Source organism: Acanthochromis polyacanthus, chromosome 19 (assembly GCF_021347895.1).
Source record: "Acanthochromis polyacanthus isolate Apoly-LR-REF ecotype Palm Island chromosome 19, KAUST_Apoly_ChrSc, whole genome shotgun sequence".
Lineage (NCBI taxonomy): Eukaryota > Metazoa > Chordata > Actinopteri > Pomacentridae > Acanthochromis > Acanthochromis polyacanthus.
In genome coordinates this window covers 24280018-24301618 of record NC_067131.1, presented here as the reverse complement: position 1 = coordinate 24301618, position 21601 = coordinate 24280018, and the positions used below count along the sequence as shown (strand labels likewise).

At 41.8% G+C, this 21601-nt stretch overlaps 1 protein-coding gene across 1 annotated transcript; it reads right to left on the bottom strand.

Annotated features, from left to right (window-relative positions):
* Window positions 1-859: 859 nt before the first annotated feature.
* Window positions 860-19045, bottom strand: bsk146 (brain specific kinase 146). The gene is made up of 5 exons (XM_022209049.2): window positions 18774-19045; window positions 7074-7342; window positions 6774-6976; window positions 6175-6366; window positions 860-5532 (listed from the first exon to the last, which is right to left on the bottom strand). The coding sequence occupies exons 2-5, from the start codon at window positions 7243-7245 to the stop codon at window positions 4726-4728; spliced, it is 1374 nt and encodes a 457-aa protein (XP_022064741.2). The 5' UTR covers window positions 7246-7342; window positions 18774-19045; the 3' UTR covers window positions 860-4725.
* Between the last annotated feature and the right edge of the window lie 2556 nt (window positions 19046-21601).

The following is a 21601-nucleotide window of genomic DNA, read 5'->3' as shown; positions in this document are numbered from 1 at the left end:
TTCTGACAGTTTGTGCAGAAATTCTTTAGTTATGCAAACCAATTTGTTTCAGCAGCTGTCCGAGTGGCTGGTCTCAAACGATCTTGGAGGTGAACATGCTGGATGTGGAGGTCCTGGGCTGGTGTGGTTACACGTGGTCTGCGGTTGTGAGGCTGGTTGGATGTACTGCCAAATTCTCTGAAACGCCTTTGGAAACAGCTTATGGTAGGGAAATGAACATTCAATACACGAGCAACAGCTCTGGTTGATTTCTGCTGTCAGCATGCCAATTGCACGCTCCCTCAAATCTTGTCACATCTGTGGCACTGTGCTATGTGATAAAACTGCACCTTTCAGAGTGTCCTTTTATTGTGGGCAGTCTAAGACACACCTGTGCACTAATCATGGTGTCTAATCAGCATCTTGATGTGGCGCACCTGTGAGGTGGGATGGATTAGCTCAGCAAAGGAGAAGTGCTCACTATCACAGATTTAGACAGATTTGTGAACAATATTTGAGAGAAATGGTGATATTGTGTATGTGGAAAAAGTTTTAGATCTTTGAGTTTATCTCATAAAAATGGGAGCAAAAACAAAAGTGTTGCATTTATATTTTTGTTGAGTGTACCATTTCATTATATTCTGATGAGTTATAAATGCTTTTTATGATTTCACAAGTGGTTGTTATATTGTTTGTTGTTTTAAATTACTGAAATTATTTTTGCTTTCTTAAAAAAATGCATCCTTAAGTCTGAAATGCTCCGATGCAGGAATGCCACTGCATTTAAGTAGCATTCAAATCACTTACATCTGCTGTTTTGGCCTAATGAATGACAAAAGACACACTCAATGAGAAAAAAAGACAAAAATGTCAACATGACTCCAACAAGAATTCTCATTTTATTGACTAAATCTCAACCTACAGGAAGACAGTTGTATTGCAAAGACAAAACCGGATACGGGTTCTAGTGCTGTGGTCATCTACTCACTAAAACTCCACTAAAATCATGATGCTTTGAAATATGTCACCGGACAGAAAGACACTGGAACTCCATTACAACACGTCACGTTATGGGTGAGATGAGCAGGCAGCAGTGACTGACTCAGACACCAGCAGGGAGAAAAAGGAAGGCGTGTCAAGGCAAATACATGTGTCCTGAAAATTGTGTCATTACAATGAAAACTATGGTAGGATGATACTGTGTTAAGATTAAACCAAAAATCTGCTTGTTTCTTTCAAGATCAGTATTGGCAAAGCATTGTTTGTACAGTAGTGTTGAACTTTTAGTAGCCCTCTGGTAACAGGTTGGTATTAGCAGCAATCATGTTTTCATTAGAAGATTAGTTTTGTGGCATACTATCAGGTGACCTCTAACTAACTGTGGAAAACTGGTGCAAGTTTGCGACAGATTTGCTTGATCTGTCAATTCATATTTTAAGTAGTTTTGCTGATATTGCAGGAGTGATTTTCTTGGTACTTCCATGGTTGCGCAGTGGTTGAACTGTTGCTTCATAACACGAAGCTGCACTCTCGGTCCCTGTTTTGGGTTTCTCATTCATTTTTTTCTCTCATGCAAGCAATTTGGACTATTTGATGATCACTTATTCATTCATTATTCAGTAAGATTTCATTTGTATAGCTCATAGCAGCCATTATTTTGCACAGCTTAGCGGAGGTTAGAGATTGGCTAACAGATCTGAGCTATATTGTCTGAAATGAGCCCCGGACAGTTTTGTAGGATATTGTAGTAAAGTTAAAATGACCAATTTCCCCAAAAAATGAGGGAAGAGGATATATGGCTTCTAGAACAAACTAAAAGAGATCACAACTACATTGCTGTTGCTACTTGTCTAAAGTGAGGAGCCAAAAAAACGTATCAATAGTTTAGCTAGCTATCTTAGCTAGCTAAACTATTGACAGTTTTTTGGTTCCACACTTGAAAAACAAATGACTTAAGTGAAAAGAACATGAAGTGAATTAAAAATTCACTGTAATTGCCTGTACAAATAAAAAAAGATCAGTATGTACAAACACAACAGTTCACACCTTGTACTCCAGAAGTGGGGCTTTGTAACAGTAGGCTAATGTTGTCTATGCAAATGTAAAAAGGGATGAGCATGGTCTTCTGAATAAAACCAAACCATCTGTAATTAACTGTAAAGTAATGTATGAAGAAAAATATTCAATACATGTAAGACTGTTAGCTTCCTTATCAAAACTCCTTACACCTGCCTTAGTATTGTCACGTCACTATTAGCATCAACAATTCTGACGTCAGCTTTAAGAGACACCATGAATTAACATAATTTTTAATTCTTTAACTGTTTATGTAGTTTGAGTTCCAGTTGATTTAGACTGATTCTCAATTATTTGTTAGAATTTTTCTAAAATGGCCACACCTTGTCCCAAATTTACTCCGCACATTGCTTCAAATATGAAACCAAATCGCTCATTAGCATTGCTGATAGATGTATGTGGGCACTGCCGAGGAGAAGCAGAAGGTGGTTCTGGGGTGAATATGCATGATGAGGTCATGTACAGGCTTCATACGGTCATGTGAATGTGAGGCCCCCACAGTAAACGCTGCAGAACCAGTGCTGCCTGCAGCTGGCTGATGGGGGGCGAGCGGCTGCAGAAAACACACGGCTACAGTGTCTGTATCAGGACTGTCCATTGTTCTGAGTCAGAAGGCTGCTGATGAGGTCAGAGATTGTCACAAGATGTAGTAATTTGCATACTCCCCTGCTGATCCGGGAGCAGCTTTGAAGAACATGATCCAAACACAAACTGAGTCTAGCTGATCCTCAGTCAGGCAGATCCGAGCTGAGGATAAAGAAACATGTTGTTTGCAGCTATACTACATCTACAGAATACTACAGCTTGTGACAGGAGAAACACCGCAGGTTTTCACAACAGAGCTTTTAGCACATACAAGGTCATGCAAGTTTATGTCTGGAAAGCAACACACAAAATGCCCATTCCTATGCATGATCCAATGCTCCTCTTTTTTTCCCCAAAATATTTAGATTGATATTAAGGAGGAGTCAAAAAGGAATGGATTGCTTTTTTTGCAATTAATTGTAACTTGGTAAAAAAAAAAAAGGGGGAAAAAATAGAGAGAAAACAATCAAGGCCACATTAATTCATCAAAGGTGGCTGTTTAGAAGCACAGATTTGAACCAAAGATGCATCATTTAATTCCCAACCTGTGATAAATTCTAGCCTCTCGCTCTTTGTCCTCATGCTTAGTTTTTTTTTTAACTGTTTCTGAATGTGGTGAGATGAGTACACAACATTAATAGCAATACAAATACATCACACTGAATAGAAACTAATTATTGTTCAGATTTTTTTAGCCCTAGTATGTCTCAAGAGATCATAACAATAGGATTTACTCCAGGACATAATGCAAGAAATTGTGCTACTGCAAAAAAATTCACGTCACAACATTTTAGATTTTTATCCTTTTTTGTTTGTTTTTTGTAAAGCCAGTTGAAATTTCTTGTGATGTACATTTGAGCTACTTGTCATGCAGTTTATAAAAGGGGACTCTTCAGTGATTTCTTTCTGTTGTTTCAGATTAAATTTAAACTGATCAGTTTTTCTTTTCAGACAACAATTTTAGCTAAAAGTTGAAAAGAAAACACTTTTTCTTTTTATCAGTTGAAGTTTCAATGAAAAGTTAAGCAAGGCAGACAGAAGTTTTCGGAAAAAGCTTCAAAGAAAAGCTTTACAAACAGAATTTCAAGAGTGAGTAGAAAAAAGTCTTTCAACAGTGAAGTAGATATGTTTGTCATGAAGAACAGAGACATCATAAGCCTTCTCTCGCTGCAGTCTGACGCCTACAGTGGTAGAATATTCCATCTGGAATCTATCGATCATCTTACATAATGTACAAGTGTTCATACCAATATGTACAGCAGCCAGCCCAGTGTGTTGCACAGAGAAGTGGATTTGGCACAGCTACGTTTTAACGCCATACTGAAATGTCGAGTCAAATGGAAAACAAAGAAAGCTACCTTACAAAAAACAATAGAAAAAATAGAGTGTGTAGTCTTTTTAGATTCAAATAAATAATAAAATTCTCAAAGCAAAATAAATCCACTTCTTTTAGATTCATACATACAGAACACACAGCGATACACACAAACACACTCGCACTTTCACATTTTTGTTACAGTGAAACATTTAAAACCACCGCTCGCTCCTCTTTTATCGTACAAGGTTTTTCCTTGAGTTCTGTTTCAGTCTTCTTCAAAAATACAAATCCCTTGTCTCTTGGCTTCATCAAAAATGATACGTCTTGAAGAGACCACACTGTTCCATCACCATTTGTTATTAATTTTTTTGTAGCTGGAAGTATTGCTTTAAGAAAAACATTTTGGTCTTCTTTTCAGATGGTTTTAGTGACAGAATCTCGAATGGAAGCAATTTTTTAAAATAATTTTTGCTCTGGATTTCCCGACACAACACTTGAACATGGAAGTCAAAGTGTGCTCAAGGCTTCTTCTGGAGTCTGTAGAGGACATGTGACCGAACACCCCCTATCAGGACGAATGTTTGCATTCTGCAGAGATGCTCTCTTAAGTCTTCCATGAGTGTGCTCTTCCTTTGCCAGGATGTTGGAAACAGGGTACGTGCTCATACTTGACTGTTTGTTTCTTTTTCCATGCATGCACATCTATGTGGTTGGATGAGAGGTATAAAAGTGTGTTGTGGTGAGTCTGTCACAATGTCCTGACACGCTCAGACGCAGATCTCTATGGGTGTAGCTACCAGCATACGGCCGCCTGGTGAACTGTTCTCTCGCGGCATTCGATCGTAACTGTTGGTCGACGACACCGAGCTGTTGGTGGAGACGGACACAAAATGGTGGCCCCCGCCTGGCTCCATCATCCCTCCTTTGGCCCCGCCGCCTCCGCCGCTCCCCCTCTCCACCACCATTGGGGACATGGGGGAGAGGGGGGACAGCGGGGAGCGAGGCGACAGAGTCTGCTGCTTCATCCTCTCCACTAGGAGCTCCTCATCTTCCTCCCCTGATGAAGATGACGAGATGGTGCCATCCACGTCTCCTCGCACACCCCCTCCCCCTCCTCCTCCTCCTCCTCCTCCTCCTCCTCCTCCTCCGCCTCCTCCACCACCTCCTCCTCCGCCACTCACTCTCTCCCCACCACCTCCGCCTCCCGTGTTGCCGTTGTTGTTGTCGTTCTCCGCATCCAGCATCCAGGAGTGGCTGAAGTACCCGAACACCTCTTTGACGGAGCAGCGGCGGTCCTGCTCCACGGACAGCAGTCGGCGGAACATGCGCAGCGCCTGCTCGGTGAAGCGCCTCCACTGCGACGGCACCGTGTTCGTTCTCCTCCTCTGCCAGCGGATGAACTCCTGGTAGAAGGAGTCGGAGGGTAGCGCCTTCTCCCACGGGAAGTTGCCGGTAAGCATGCAGAAGAGCAGCACGCCGAAGGCCCAGACGTCAGTGCTGTAGTCGACACAGAAACCCTCGTGGCGGGAAACGTCGCAGAGCTCTGGGGCCGTGTAGGGGATGGTGCCACTGACCTGGAGGGGAAACACAACGGGTCACGAACATGGCGTAGACTAAAGCCATGTCATGTGAACTTGATGCAATCCTTTGAAATGTTAAAAAAAATGTATGAAAGCAAACAAAAATTAGATTTGTTTCCATCAACTAGGCTGCATTGTGGTGGAACAGCTTATATAAACATTGCTGTAATAAACGGAGTAGAATAACCCAGAACAATATCAGTTAAACTGCTAAAAGCCTGAAAGAAGGTAAAGACACAACCAACATTTTTGCCAATCTACAAGTGAAAAATGGAGATGATCTCCTGGAATTATTTTCAATCAAGAACATTGTGATTATTCTGTAAGTCCAGCTTGTTTCGGCTTGTTTCGTGCTGTCCAGAAGCAAAGACAGTGAAAGAAGCAGTAACAGATCATCAGTCATGTGAGTTAAATGTTTACTGCGTCGTACCTTGAAAAATGTGTTTCCATTTCCTATTATGTGCATTAACCATTTTCAAAAAAGTCAAAAACCACCTGAAGCAAGCATATATTTTTGTGAAGTTGTAGAAGTTGTTGTAAATTTTGCCATTACCCTTTTTCTAATGTGATGCTTCAGAATACTACAAAATACTTCATGAATCATGGTTTAAAAGGTGTTACAAAACCAAAACTCACTCTTTTCACGGGTGAGCCAGCACGGCGGGTCATGCCGAAGTCAGACAGCTTGACCTTGCGGCACTCTCGGTCAAAAATGAGGATGTTTTCAGGCTTGATGTCCCTGTGGACCAGCTTCTTACAGTGCAGGTAGTCCAGAGCAATGGCTACTTGGTGCACACAGCGCTTTGCCACTGCCTCAGGAAGACCAACCTTCAGGAGCAGACAGAGGGAGAGCAGGGTTACAGCGAGACAGTGAGTTTGGTAAAACTGGAGCAGAGCTTTGGTTCACACAGAGCAGTGAAGTCCCACTTGTTCAGCATCATTAGTGATTCATTCATTCCCAGTTTGGATTCACCGCTGACTGAGGAGGTGATGCCATTTTCTGAAAAAACTGCAGTCATTTCTAACATAAAATGTTTTATTAAAATCCCTACATGCAGTTTTTTTTTATGTGACTAGAGAATATTCTAAATGTAATTATCTAATTTTGGAGTGATAACTTCACTGGCAGACTGCTTACTAATCTAACTTATTAGGGTGTTAAATTAGCCACAGTCTTGATTTGGAAGCTATGATGTAATGAATCAGGAATCAGAATGATGGCTGTAAATGAGCACCTGCGGAGGAATGATATCGAAGAGGTCTCCTGCCAGAGCGTACTCCTGCGCAAACACGTAGTACTCATCGGTCTCAAAGGCGATGCCAAACATGTTGATGATGAAGGGGCAGGGAGACAGGTAGAGGGAGATGCTGTACTCCCGCAGAAAGGACTTCAGCTTGGTTGTCTTCTTCTTCAGGAACTTCAGCGCCATTTTTGTACCTTTTGGAGAGAAACCAAGGAGTTTTTTTTTTCCTGGTGATCATTTAAATTACGACAGCATGCTCCTGCTGTTTGTACAATGTGCGTGGCCCCTCACCTCTGATCTTGTGGATGACCAGGTCCACCTTGCCATAGGTGCCTTTGCCCAGCTCCCTGATCACCTCGTAGTACTTGTTGACCTCCAGCCGCTCCAGGTTCTGCGCAGCAATCAGCTGCAGCTCGTCCAGAATGTCCATGTTGGCTCGAGAAACCAGCGGAGAGGAGCTCATGGTGAGGAATGCTGGCTGGGACGGACCGTGGGGTGGAAAGACCGAGGAATGGATGCTCAGGTAGGACAGGAGCAGCAGCAGCTAACAGCTGGTGTCACTGTGCAGAAACAAGACAAGACAAACATTTGTAAAATTCGTATCCATTTTTAATGTTCTCCTTATTTCACCTGTAAGAGGTGCATCGAATTGATTACACTTCTATGGCAGTGATTTTCTGTGCGACATTGAGAAAAAATGTGTGGAAACAGACACAAAGACCAGAGCTGAACAGGCAGCAGTGGAAAAGGAGAAGCAGAGGAGAGTTTAAAAACAGCAGTGAACACTTTGGAACTGAGCTGGCATGAAACGAGCACACATAAAATGAGTAAATAATAGAAATCAAATATATACACTACCACTGAAAAGTTTGTGGTCACCCAGGTAATTTCATATTTTCCATGAAAACTCACACATTTATTCATGTGCTAGCATAATTGCACAAAGATTTTCTAATCATCAATGAGCCTTTCAACACCATTAGCTAACACAATGTAGCATTACAACACAGGAGTGATGGTTGCTGGAAATGTTCCTTTGTACCCCTATGTAAATATTTCATTCAAAATCAGTTATTTAAAGCTAGAATAGACATTTAGCCCATTAACAATATCTAGACTGTATTTCTGATTAATTTAATGTTATCTCCATTGAAAATAAACTGGTTTTCTTTCACAAATAAGATCATTTCTTAATGACCCCAAACATTTGAACTGTACTATATATTTTTAAATACTTTGGATTTTGGATTTTAAGGACATTAGTTAAATGCTCACTAACCTTTCAATCCAATGTTGGATGCAATTTTTGATCTGTTTTGAAGCAGTTTCAACTGGAGGGACTCACATGCACACATGGTCAGACCAGCTGCTAACACATAGAACCGATTACAACACAGAGGAGTGTGACCCCATTCTCTGCTGTAGGTACCATTACTACACTTTATTACAGAAGAGACAGCTGTTTACTGTTACAATAATGATTCATTTATCTAACCTTGCATATAACACCTTTAAAATTTTGTCCGCTATGACGAATTTTTATTCTCCAGCATGACTTGCATATTTTCTAATAATATTCATCCTTATTAGTTTTTAGCATCTATTAAACATGATTAGCCTTTTTTTAGCATGAAAACTCTGGATAAAATGTAAATTCAAAATTTTGTGTCAAATTGTGGCACAATCTACCGCTGCGTATACTGCAGTTTTCTGTGGAAATGGTAGTCCTACTAGTATAATTGTTGTTGCTGTTTTAGGATGACAGTAGACAGAATTATTTTAGTCTAAATTTCAAATGCAAATATCATTTGTTGTTGTCATTTATTTGGCTTTCAAGGTCAGTGATGTTGGAGCTCACAGTCTGTTGGTCTGATCTGCAGTGTGATATTCACTGAAAATGCTAATTATCTGCAGTGAAGGCTTAAGTAATTCTAAATGCTACTCGCCAAGGGGGGATGCCAGAGCTGAGCTGTGAGCTAACTCTCTCTCTCTCTTCTCACACACACACACACACACACACACACACACACACACACACACACACACACACACACACACACACACACACACACACACACACACACACGCACACATGTTTGTACTTCTATCTTAGTGAGGACATCCATAGGCGTAATGCATTTCCTAGAGCCTTACCCTAACCTTAACCATCACAACTGATTGCCTAACCCTAATCCTTACCCTAACCCTAACCAAACCTCAATTCATACCTGTTCTCTAAAAACAAGTCTTCACCCTCAAACATGGCTGTTTCAAAGTGAGGACCGGCCAAAATGTCCTCACTTTGTAAAAATGTCCTCACTTTGATAGTTAAATGCAGAAAATGGTCCTCACCATGTAGCAAGTACAAGAACACACACACACACACACACACACACACACACACACACACACACACACACACACACACACACACACACAGAGCCACTAACAGTCCTTTCTAGCAAATCCATTCCCTGCTGCAGTGTGATTATTCTTAGTGATTGCTTCTTTTCTTCCTGAGCAGCCGGACCTGCCAAGTTCTGACCCTCAATCTATACATCCAGGCGCATGTGGAGGAAATATAGGAGCTCTACACACACACACACACTCACAGCTCTACACACACACACTTGCACACTCCTTACGTAACCTGAAGTGCTGGAAAGCAGCCGGTCTCCATTTGTAGACACTTGGATTGCTGTCATATTTACAGCACCTTCTTTGTCATCAACACAGACCCCTGCCAAGCTATATCTGATATTCTCCACAAATCCTGCAAAGGCTTTAATTTCTTGCCATCGGCTGGTTTTGGAAAGAAGAAAATCACATTCTGATGCGGACATAGCAGCTGCAAGCTGTCGTCACCTGCTCGATCACAAGTTAAGCCACCATGTACGTGACAAAACAAACACACACAGCAGTTTCAGTAGCTTGTCATCCCCTCCACAGGCCTCCGTGTTCCTCTGTGGGAGTGCAGTCTTTTTTTGTGTATGTGAAACGGACAGGAAGAAAGGTTGACGCCAGCAGGTGAGGAGGGATGAGTCAGTTTGGGTGATAAATGGCTCAGAGAGGATGTACTGTTTCTCTGTGCGCCCTTAAGTAAAAGCTCGCAAACACATGTGATGAACACACACACACATACACAGGAGGGAGGCTGGGAGCTGTAAACAGAGAAGACCATTTGTTTCTGCCTGGGATCAGAAGTGCTTACTGTAGCACTGCAGGATGTACACAGCACCATGTGTGTCTGTGTGCATGTGTGTGCTTGTCGATATGTTCGGGCTGCAGAGGACCGTGGTCAAGTAACAGCCTACACAACCTTGTTTGACACCACAATAGCATTCACATACATACTATGTGTATCATTACTTGAAGTGCTGCAATTTTTATCAAGGAAGCAGTTTGAAATGAAATATCTTGACAGCTGTTGGATAAATTGGGACAGATGTTCACGTCCACTGACTTTTTATCCAACACCATCACTGGGTAACATTTTTTTTTAGCCATTTAGCAGTCAATGGCTGAATTACTCCAGCATTACAAGTTTTCATTGTGTAGAACCTGAGGCCTCTGAAGCATCCAGAGCCCTCAAATCATCAGGGACAGGTTTCCTGTGTGTTCCCAGAACCAGACTAGTGAAGCAGCATTCAGCTATTACGCTCCTCATCTGTGGAACAAACGTCCTGGACACCTGCGGTCTGCTCAAACTGTTGGCTCTTTTAAATCAGACCTGCAAACCATATTGTTTACTGCTGCTTTCTCTTAGATGCTCAATCAATTTTCTTGTCTTTCAATGCACTTTCATGATCTTAATGTGTACTTTTATGTGTTATTTCTATGATTTCAATGTATGCATGCCTTTAAATTATTTTCCTGAATACAATTCTTTGCCATTGTAAGCAGCTTGAATTGCCTCGTGTATGAATTGTGCTATACAAAAAAACTTGCCTTGTAGTATAAAATAGGTTTAAAGGGTTTCATAGCATTGCAGGTGAGCTGGTGTGCTGGAGCTGCTGAGTGTGGAGGAATGGGTGGAGAGAGAAGCAGGGACTACAAAGATCTGCACACTCTAGAGTGACATTCAAGCCACATTGAGGCACAAAGGGATCACTTTCATGGATCAGTCAAATACCCGCAAACTGAATTTGCAGCTGTTAGCATGCTAACAAGCAAAGCTAAAATGGTGAATATGATAAACATCGTAGCATTTCTACTAAACATCAGAATGTCTGTCACTGGGAGCATGTTCACCTTCATATATGTTCTCCAACAGTCAATCAAGCACATCTAAAAAACTCTTATTCCCAGTGAGCAGCTTTGAATGAGCTGAATTTCAGAAGATGATATGCCATTTGCTACAGCTCTTCCTTGTTGTTTTTGTGTCTCTCTATCTACTAGCGGCTGTTGTCAGAATTTCTGGCAGCGACAGCCGGTGGAAAACTCTTTCTCTGATCAGCACCTTCTTTTTCATCCACTCAGTGTAATCAGGTCATACTAATTTGACACGAATCCTCACGTATCTGCGGCTACAGAGATACCACATGGAGAAATGTGATTTGTCAGCATGAGAGGCTCGTGTTTTCTCCTACCAGCTTCTGCTGTCAGCAGAGATGATGCAAGTTTTAAAAAAGTCTCAGCAACCTTCTCTTTTTCACACATCTAGGAACGCTATCTTTACTGCAAACCTTCTCTTTGCCAATAAGCACTTTGCGTGACAGAACGAATGACATATGAATACAGTGAAGAATATAAACACTTTGGAGTTTAAGACTGCGCAAGTTTTTCTTTGTTGTAATCTATGTACCCAGACCTCCCTGGGAAGCAGCACTGATACTGTGTGGCTGATGAAATAAAGCAGACAGAATTGAATTCCGCCTTGAGTCGGATGATCTCAGCTACATTAATCATCAGTTCCTAATCACTGTGAGCATAACCGGATTAACGCACCTACACTGTGCTCAGGCAATTCATTCAATCGAAGTAAACTCATAGCCTGATTTTATTAGGGTGTTTTAAATGTACACAAATGCCAGAGAGAAAGAAAAGTGAATGAATGCAAATAGCCTGTCTTCCACTTGAAATGGCTTAATCAGATTTAACTTTGGACCTGCACAGTACGTGCAGATCAGCTGTCTGCAAATTGCTAACATCGTTCTGATGTTCAAGGGTTCAACCAAATTAATTTACTGATTTTTTTTCAGCATATATGAACAACTTGTGTAGTTTTCTGATAAGTTGAGTAGCCTGAGATTGATTCTTTGATCTAGTGACAACATTTATGAGACTGCACATCGTTAGCTGTTTGGTATTCAGATCAGATGACTGTGCGTTTGGGAACCAGACACTCCCTAAATACGTCACACAGCATCTCTCCTTACCTTAGTCTGCCTTTTTCAAACACACTCAGGTCTGTGTTGGCAGCTTCTGTCGACATCCATTATATGTGTGTGTGTGTGTGTGTGTGTGTGTGTGTGTGTGTGTGTTAGCCTGTGTGTGTTGGTGTTTACCACAAAGAGAGGCTGAATCTGTATTTATATAGAATCAGAATGAGTCATCAGATCAGGATAAATGTTGGCTCTTCATGGGGAGAGGAAGCCTGCGATCCCACTGTGTGTGCTGTAAGCGCATCACATAAGCTTAGTGCCAACAACACAAGTAACACAATGCACAGCTAGCTGTATTTCACAAGCATTCTGCATCCTTGGAGGAAAAAACTGCAAAGCCAGTGATTGGACAGCGTCTTGGCAGAGTTGAAATCTGATTGGATAAAAAAAATTGGATGACCTGCAGCTCATCCTTCTTAAAGGTGTAACATACATTTTTACAGGAACAATAAATAAGGCTGTGAAATTACTGGTGATCTCGCTCCAAGAGCACTGTAATGAAGTCAGACCAAGGCGAAGCTGAATGGCAGCTTTTATCTCACATGCACCATTGTTACTAGTAGTACCAGTGTTTAAATGTGAAAATCCTTATTTGCATTGTACCGTTTTATAAAAGAAACCAAAGCCTTGCTCTGTACTGATAGCACTACTTCCTCTAAAGCAAAGCCCTCAGTGCCCACAGCAGAGTGCTATGTCTTGCCCTGTGACTTGAAACTATATGTAAAAGATGGAAAAACCTCCTGGTCTGAAAAGTGAAGCAATGCAGACCAACCTGCATTCTTACTAACAGCCAGCAGGGGCGACTCTTCTGGTTACAAAAAAAAGTCAAATTGTACAGAAGTGTATGAGAAAATGACTCTACTTCTAACTTGATCTGTTACCTCATTAAACATTTTTCCTCATCAGATTATGAACTCAATCACTAGTGTCAAGTCACCCTTAATACAGCATGGTGTTCACTTTGTAATTAATGGTCCCATTTAGAGTTCCATGCATGATAATGCACGGTACTTTTTAGAGAAGGGGTAAGTTGTGATTGAGAAGTCACTACTATGTTGGTGTGCTTAGTGTTCTTAAAATTCTCAATCAGATCCAACCCTCATAACCAAGAGTTCTAGGTCTGGTTACAAAAGATCAAGATGGTGACGACCAACTGCCAAAGTCAAGGGTTCAAATTACAAACCAATGTGTGGCTGTGTCCATCTTTTATATACAGGCTTTGGCCGGGATGGACAAATATTTCTTGGCATACAATATGCATAATAGTATTTTACAAAAAACACAAACACACATCCAGACAAAGATGATGCTAATCCAACAACTGCTAGCAGGGACAGGAGAAACTTAGGAGTATCTTTGGATACCTGTTTTACTGTTTCAAACAACAGATCTCTGGAGTCTTCGCTTCTAGTTATAGTTCAGTTCTCTGCTATTGCCATTTAAGCTTAATTTCTTCATATAATATTAATAACTACGTGTAAAAAGAAAGGTGCTACTTGTAGAGACAAAGTGACTGTGAGGCATTTTGTCTCTTTGAATTTGCTGCTGGTTTTACGGTGCATAATGTCAATTCTCGTTAACTCATCACTTCTTATAAATTCGCTACACACTACCGGTCCAGGATCAAACAGTGGAATGATAAAAGTAGTAGCTAGCTTTAGCTGAACAGCTAGCAGTCAGCAGGAGACACCAAAACAGAGCTAAAACTCAGTGAATACTAGACGACAATCAGACAAACACAGCTTCAGATGGATCACATGCATTGAAAGGCACATTTTGCACTTTCAGTTTGGTTGCAGTTGTGTTGCCCCCAAGTGGTCAAGAAAAATCAAATAGTGCTGCTTTAATGCAACACAGCAGATTCGCCTCCTAATCAAAAGGTAAAGAGCAGTGAAGATGGAGACAGTCTTTTTTTTGTGACAGCCTCATTTATAATCATTAGTACCAAAGTGAATGGTTGATTAATGAACCCAGCAGAAAATTAATTATCAGTTTTGATGACTGAGTAATTGTTTAAGTTATTCATTCGGCAGAAATGTCACATGCATTGGGTCCACTTTGTTGTCATGGATGGCGCATTTTTTGGTTTTAGGTTAACTTGGGAAACTGTATTTTTTTTCCCCACAAGTTTTGGCTTTTTTATTAGCTAAATACTGATTAATTCCCCCCAAAATCCATCACTAAATGAAAAAAAATGACAAAAAAATAGTCATTGTTTGACAGCCATTGAAATTAAACTGCAAAAATGTGTGCCGTGATAATTTTCTTCAGACTACTCGTGAATATTCCTCCTCTCCTCCTCAGGACAGCTCCCTTCCCACAGGCTTTAAAATGCACCGTACTGGAAACAGACACAAAATACACCATGTTCCTTTCAGTCGACCAAAATCCCCACCACCACCACTCCCCCCCGCTCTCCCTCCTCCTGCTCCTGCCTCCTCTCTCAGCACTGACACTGTGCCACCAGGTTTAACACTCTGTGGAAGCAGAGCAGCGACCGGGAGCCACAGCTGACTAAATCCCAGACTGCTTATGCAACCAGCGGGCAGAGCTGACCGGTCGAGCACATTCAGCGAGCCAAGGCGATGATCACAGCCACGTCCACCCCCGCTGATGCAGCCATACTGCCCTCCAACAATTAGAGCAACGCCATCCTCATCCATCTTCCATTTCAATGACCTTTCGCTTTTCCCGACGCTCATGCTGCAAACACACACATTCTTGCTTCCTGTGTGAGAAACTGCAATCAGACACAAACGTTGGGCCATTAAATTTCTGGACCTTGCACAATTTGTCTTGTGTTTACACAAAGCCGGCATGATCAGAAGAAGTGGCGGACCGCTGCAGACACACATAATCAAAGTGCTTGTGTGTGTTGACAGGGAGCAGTGTATAGGAGAGGAAATAATGAGAGAGGAAGGAGAGGGAGAGCAGCACACAATGACAAGGGCCGTTGAGTAGCAAAGCACCAGTCAGTGTGTGTGTGGACAGAGATAAAGAATCAAGTGTGGAAGCCAATATCTCTGCACCTCAGCCCCTACTGACATAATAGCAACTTAGACCCCAGAATGGCAGATATCCAGCTCAGTCTAAAGGTCAGAGATATAATGATCCAAATTTCCTCCTTCTGTGACTGACCTCAGACCTCCGAGCTTAATTAGAAATTCCTAAATCATGACCAAACTTGCTTTATAAGCAAGATGACAGTAAACAGTCCTACGTTTTGACGCTGCAGGAGAAAAAGATTGACACACAAATTTAGTCCTGTAGAAACACAGTTGTTTTGTGTTACATTTCCTTAAAGTCGGGGGCTTAAAAGAGACGGAATAAATAGAAATGAACACATCGGCAGCAGTACAGACTGAGATGTTCCGATATTTGTGTCTCTAATACACAGAAAATTCCAAAAGCACTGGCTCCTTCATTATCCACAATGCATCTCCCTGCATGATAAACATCCAGACCTCCAATTTGTGTGCAGGTTTTCTGTTACAACTAAAAGGTACCTTTATTGTATATGGATCAATGAGTTGTTTGGTCTACTCAATTTTTTTTTAAAAATGGCAAAAATGTCGATCAATGTTTCCCAGAGCCCCAGATGACGTCCTTAAATGTCTTGGTTTGTCCACAAAGCAAAGATATTCAGTTTACTGTCACAGAGGAGGATAGAAAACTGGAAAATGTTTCACCTTAAGAAGCTGGAATCAGAAGATTTAAACATTTATTTCTTACATAATTGTATACACTACCATTCAAAAGTTTGGGGTCACTTAGAAATGTCCTTATATTTGAAAGAAAAGCAGTTGTTTTCCATGAAGATAACATTAAATTACTAAGAAATACTGTCTACACATTGGTAATGTGGTAAATGACTACTCTAGTTCGACATGTTTTAATGAAATCTCTACATCATTCCTGTGCTCTAATGCTACATCGTGTTAACTAATGGTGTTGAAAGGCTAACTGGTGATTAGAAAACCCTAGTGTAATTTTGTTAGCACGTGAATAAAAGAGTTAGTTTTCATGAAAAACATGAAATGGACCCCAAACTTTTGAATGCTAGAGTAAACCTATGAATTGATTCTGATAGTCGTTGTAGAGTAATTTCTTAATGAACAACTAATCAATTAATCCTTCATATTGGAGTTATCATGACTACCAGTTTCCCAGTGGGCAAGCTGAAGTTTTTGAAAGCTTCAATCAGTCCGACTTGGAGGTGCCATAGTCTGTTGTTATGGCTAAATACTGAAATTTATAAATACTATTATTTTGAACAGGTACACCATTGCTGTGATCACCAAGGGTTATTGTAAGAGTCATTAAGCTATTATCAAAGTCCTTGTAGGCAAGTTTCCCCTATTGGCAGCCATCTTGGTATTTGGGCAAACAAGACTAAGTTTCTGTCTAAATGTATTTATCCATTTAAATAGTCACAAGGACAAAGGTTTGGCTACTCTCCCCTAAAATAAGGTTTTAAAACAGTTTTTTTTCACAGATTATGCATTTTCTTTCCATGTGCACTAGCATCAGCGCAGCAACATGACTGGCTGGATGTTTCCAGTTCTTCTGTTGCAAAAACAATGTTTAGCTTTTGGAGAATAAGCAGGTCCTACAACTGTTATCTTTGACAGTATCAGCTATCATTTCTATTCAGGAGTCTTTAGGTGGCAAGACTCTCCCTTAAAATGTCTCTGCGGTTATGTGTACAGCAGAATTATAGATGAAACTCAATTTGTGATACATGTGGCTGAAAAAGCATCATCTGCACATCCACTTCAAGTAGTATGCACTTCACCTGAGGAGCTTTCAAGAACAAAGCAGATTCTTGAAAACGCATGTATTCGCTTTTGTAGCAAAGTAAGAAGAAAATCTGATACCACTCTATGTCTGTATGCTAAACATGAAGTTACTGCTAGCACTGCACACCGAGGAGGCTTAAATAAATCTGCCTTCCAGGTCTTTTAAAGCCCGCAACTAGCTTCACCCAACCAAAAATTTATTCCAATCCATGACTTGCTGTGAAACCACAAACTGGAGATGGACCATTTGGTTGGTGTCTGAAAAAACAAATGGGATGCAAATAAGAAAAATCTACACATGCTAGTAGGTATTTTTTTTGGAAATTTGGACAGAGCCAAGCTATCTGTTTCCAGTTGCTAAGCTAGGCTACAACCTGGCTATGATGTTTGCTGATCTCCAACATAAATACATGATTATATATCTATACTACTATGATTATTTGGATCAGATTTTGTACATTTTGCCACGTTGTCACCTACCTCTGCTCACTCAGACGTTGGAAAACACAAAAAATCCTTACAGCAGTATTTAGATGTGACAATCAGCTAATGTTATCAGCTTCTGGTCAGCCCCTCACTGCTCCTGGACAGCTATCTGACCTACATTATGATCTGTGACTCATCATCCAGGAGTTTATCTCAACTGTGTGTGTGTGATTTTATGTGTCTTCAAGGAGGTATAGCCCGCTTTGATCAGCTGCCTGCAAACACACAGCCTGACACAGTGCCTCACGATACATAAAGAGGAGTTCATTACAGGATGATTCACTGGAGTCTATCACAGCTGACTTAGGGCAAATATAGGAGACAGCCTGGAGATGTCATCAGCCTATCACAAGCCTACATATACAGACAAACAATCACACTCACATTCACACCTACAGACAATTAAGAGTTACCCATTAACCTTAGCATGTTTTGGACTGTGGAGAGGCAGCTGGGGAACCTGGACAAAACCCACACATGCACAGGGAGAACATGCAAACTCCATGTAGAAAGATCCCGGGAAGGCCGGGACACAAACCGAGGATCGTCTAAATGCAAGGCGAAAGTGCTAACCACCACGCCACTGTGCAGCCCCTTCTGCAAAATAATAAACAAAAATAAGTTTTATGGACCGTCAAACACTTTGTTACAACCCTGATTTCATAAAAGAAGGCAAGAAGATGGGTGTTCTTTGGCACAGTAGAAAGCAGCAGGTAAGGATGTAAACATTATGGCCTCCTCAGCTCCAGCATTCTGTGGGGTTATGTCATGTTGATGCCACCTGCAGTGTGTCCTCACACTGCACTGGCTCAGAGGCAAACCACTGTCACTTTAGTGTAACAGAGCTCTGAACAAACACCCACACACACACACACACCACCATGCACTAGCTGCTGCAGATACCTGACAACCCCCCCCCCCCCCCCCCCCCCCCCTCCAAAAAATACAAAATCCATGGTGGGGGTGAGGGAGGAGTGCAGGATGTTGTGTTGTGATCAATAACACAAATCTCACTACACACACACACACACACACACACACACACACACACACACACACACACGCACACACGCACACACAATGCTGTAAACAATTTTAAATACTAACAAGTAAATGGATTGCTGTTTGCTGGGGACAAACGCAGCATTAAGGGCCAATCACAGCATTCAGTGCTGCTGTGCAGAAGGGGGCCGATCGATCCAGCACTGGATCCAAACAGCTCTGGTAGCACGGGAGCTGCTGTGCAGGTGAACGGTGCAGGCTGGTCCGGGTGCAGGTGAGGATACACACAGGAGTCAACCCTTATTTATTCCGCTACTCACCCTTCAGTTGGTTCCCATATGGGGGCTGTGAAGTCCGCCCTGTCAGCCCGGGCTGCTGCTGAACACACAGGTGGATGTGAGCGCATACTAAGGCCCGGGGAGCCTGGAGGGACGCCGGGTATCCTGTGGGAAGCCTCGGAGCAGCCGTGTGTCGGTGGATGTGGCGCCGAGCATCCTGCAGCTTCCTCCGGCTCTGCGTCCTATTGTCTCCGCATCGCTCTGTCCTCTAGGATGGGAGGAGAGGGGAGGAGAGGGGCGGCAGGAGAGGACCGACAGGACCCGCCCCCTCCTTGGCTCTGGCCAATCGCAGCGCTGCTCCGCCGGGAGCCACCGCTGCTCTGTCTCCGTACAGACTACGCCGCCTTCATGGCCTGTCGGACATAGTACCACCTCCTTCAAACGCGAAGAAGACAAACATGTTGCTTGCCTGAGGTGACTTTTAATTATGAGAACACCGTGTTCACAGCCATTTAAAGGGGAACTGCACTGATTTTAGACGGAAACTTTCTTAGCATGTAGGATGGAGTGTAAAAAGTTGTATAAAGGGTTCAGTGTTTCCACAGAAATCTGACCTATGTCCTCAAGACATGTCATTTGAGTTTGTCACTGGGGCTGACACTCAATAAATTTAAGAAAAAAATAGATTGTACATCCACTATCCATTATCTATATACTGCTTAATCCTCAGTTGGGTCCCAGGGGGGCTGGAGTCTATCCCAGCTGACTTAGGGTGAAGGCAGACACCCTGGACAGGTCACTGGTTTATGACAGGGCTATATGTAGAGATAAACAATCACACTCACATTCACACCTACGGACAATTTAGAACCACCAATTAACCTCAGCATGTTTTTGGATTGTGGGAGGAAGCCGGAGAACCCGAACAAAAACCGCACATGCACAGAAAGAACATGCACACTCCATGCACAAATATCCCAGGCTGGGATGCAAACCGGTGATTTTCTAGCTGCAAGGCAAAAGTGCTAACCACCAAGGCACTGTTCAGCCCTAGATTACACACAAGTAATTAAATTCATTTATTTATTTTTACACATTCGATCCATTCTAAAATTGGGGATGAAAATAGGTTGCTACTCGTCTTTTTTTTAAATTCAATTACAAAAACTAAATCTGTGGCAAATTTGTCACTAATATGCAGCAGAGACATTAGTTTACCATTGAATGCCTCAAGTTTGTTGCAGTGTTGGACACTAGTGTAAACTTCCAGCAACACTGTGACAATAATGAGACATTTACTAATGATAAACTGTGGTGGCAAGCAACCAGTGAACACGTTTGACAGTGGTGCTAAACTTCTAGTGAGATTCTAGTGATAAGTTTGCCAGTGGTGGCCAACATGTCATTTTGTTTTCCATAGACACAATATTTCTGTAAATAGTGATATAATTTATAGTCTTGTTCGTAAGTTTCTGCCTAGTTGTAGTTAAGATCCAGAAATGTCATTCCTTGGTGGACTACCATTGAAAAGTTTGGGGCCACCCAGACAGTTTCATGTTTTCCATGAAAGTTCACACTTTTTTCCATGTGCTAGCATAACTGCACAAGGGTTTTCTAATCATCAATTAGCCTTTCAACATGATTAGCTAACACAATGTAGCATTAGAACACAGGAGTGATGGTTGCTGGAAATGTTCCTCTGTACCCCTGTGAAGATATTGCATTAAAAATCAGTTGTTTCCAGCTAGAATAGTCATTTACCACATTAACAATGTCTAGACTATATTTCTGTTAATTTTGTTGAAAAGGCTGCTTTTTTCCCCCTAAATGACCCCAAACTTTTGAACAGTAGTGTATGTATAGCAGATTTGGGGCAAACTTGTGGCAGATTTCTGGACTTTGTGGAAATTCATGAAACCAATTTTGTGCAATTTTGCCACAAATTCATTTTATTTTATTAATTTTATTTTTATGCACTGTCACTTCACAACATGAAGGTTGTGAGTTTGACCTGGCTGACCAGTTGTTCTGTTCCCTTTCACTGGGTTTTTCTCCGAAGACTGTTTATAAAAGATGAGGGCCTGAAAAGTGAAGCCCAAGCAGAAGTGCCTTAAATGTGCATTTTCTCTAACGGCCAACAGGGGGCGACTCCTCTGGTTGCACAAGGAAGTCTTGATACCATAGGAGTCCCTTAAAAAATAACCCAACTTCTTACTTGATTTATCACCTCAGGAAACACTTTCCAATGAGTTTATGGGCCTAATCACTTATTTCAAGATCTTTTGAGTACAGCTTCATGTTCATTTACTAAAGTATGCTCCCATTCACAGAAAATAGGTAATATAGCAGGGTATTTTACAGTGCTGGGCTACATTGTGATGGAATGGTTGCTACTGTATTGCTGTGTGTATTCCCTCGCGGTTCCTTAATCAGATCCACCCGTTGCTAGCTACATTGGTTGTCAGTAACCAACATGGTAATGGTCAAATACGAAACTGGAGGCTCCACAACAGTTATCCACAAACCTAAGGGTGGCATTACAGTGGCTTTGCCCACCTTCCAGAGGTTTGAACTGGCCGGAGGGCTGTTCTCCCTGTGATTGACCCTCTAAACCAGCCCACCAGAAGGTCCACTCAGGCCCACGGGATGACTTTGCTACATGTAAAAAGTCACTGCGTAAAAACGAACGAATGAAAAGGTAGTGTGGTAATATTTAGACATTGAACATTGTGCACTATAATGTCAGTCAGCAGATTCAGTACAAACTAGTTTGGTTTGGCGGAACTCTTGTGGCAAAGTGAGGCCCAATATTTTTGAAATTGCACGTACTTTTCTTCAGAAATATTAGGATGTTCGTAATGTTTTGGAAG

What these genes read in the sequence shown, in the direction of transcription:
- bsk146 (XM_022209049.2), bottom strand. Translation starts at nt 7,245, where the DNA reads ATGAGCTCCTCTCCGCTGGTTTCTCGAGCCAACATGGACATTCTGGAC. An exon ending in GGTCATCCACAAGATCAGAG is followed by an intron (nt 6,977 to 7,073) that starts GTGAGGGGCCAC and finishes TCTCTCCAAAAG; the next exon opens with GTACAAAAATGGCGCTGAAG. An exon ending in TCGATATCATTCCTCCGCAG is followed by an intron (nt 6,367 to 6,773) that starts GTGCTCATTTAC and finishes CTGCTCCTGAAG; the next exon opens with GTTGGTCTTCCTGAGGCAGT.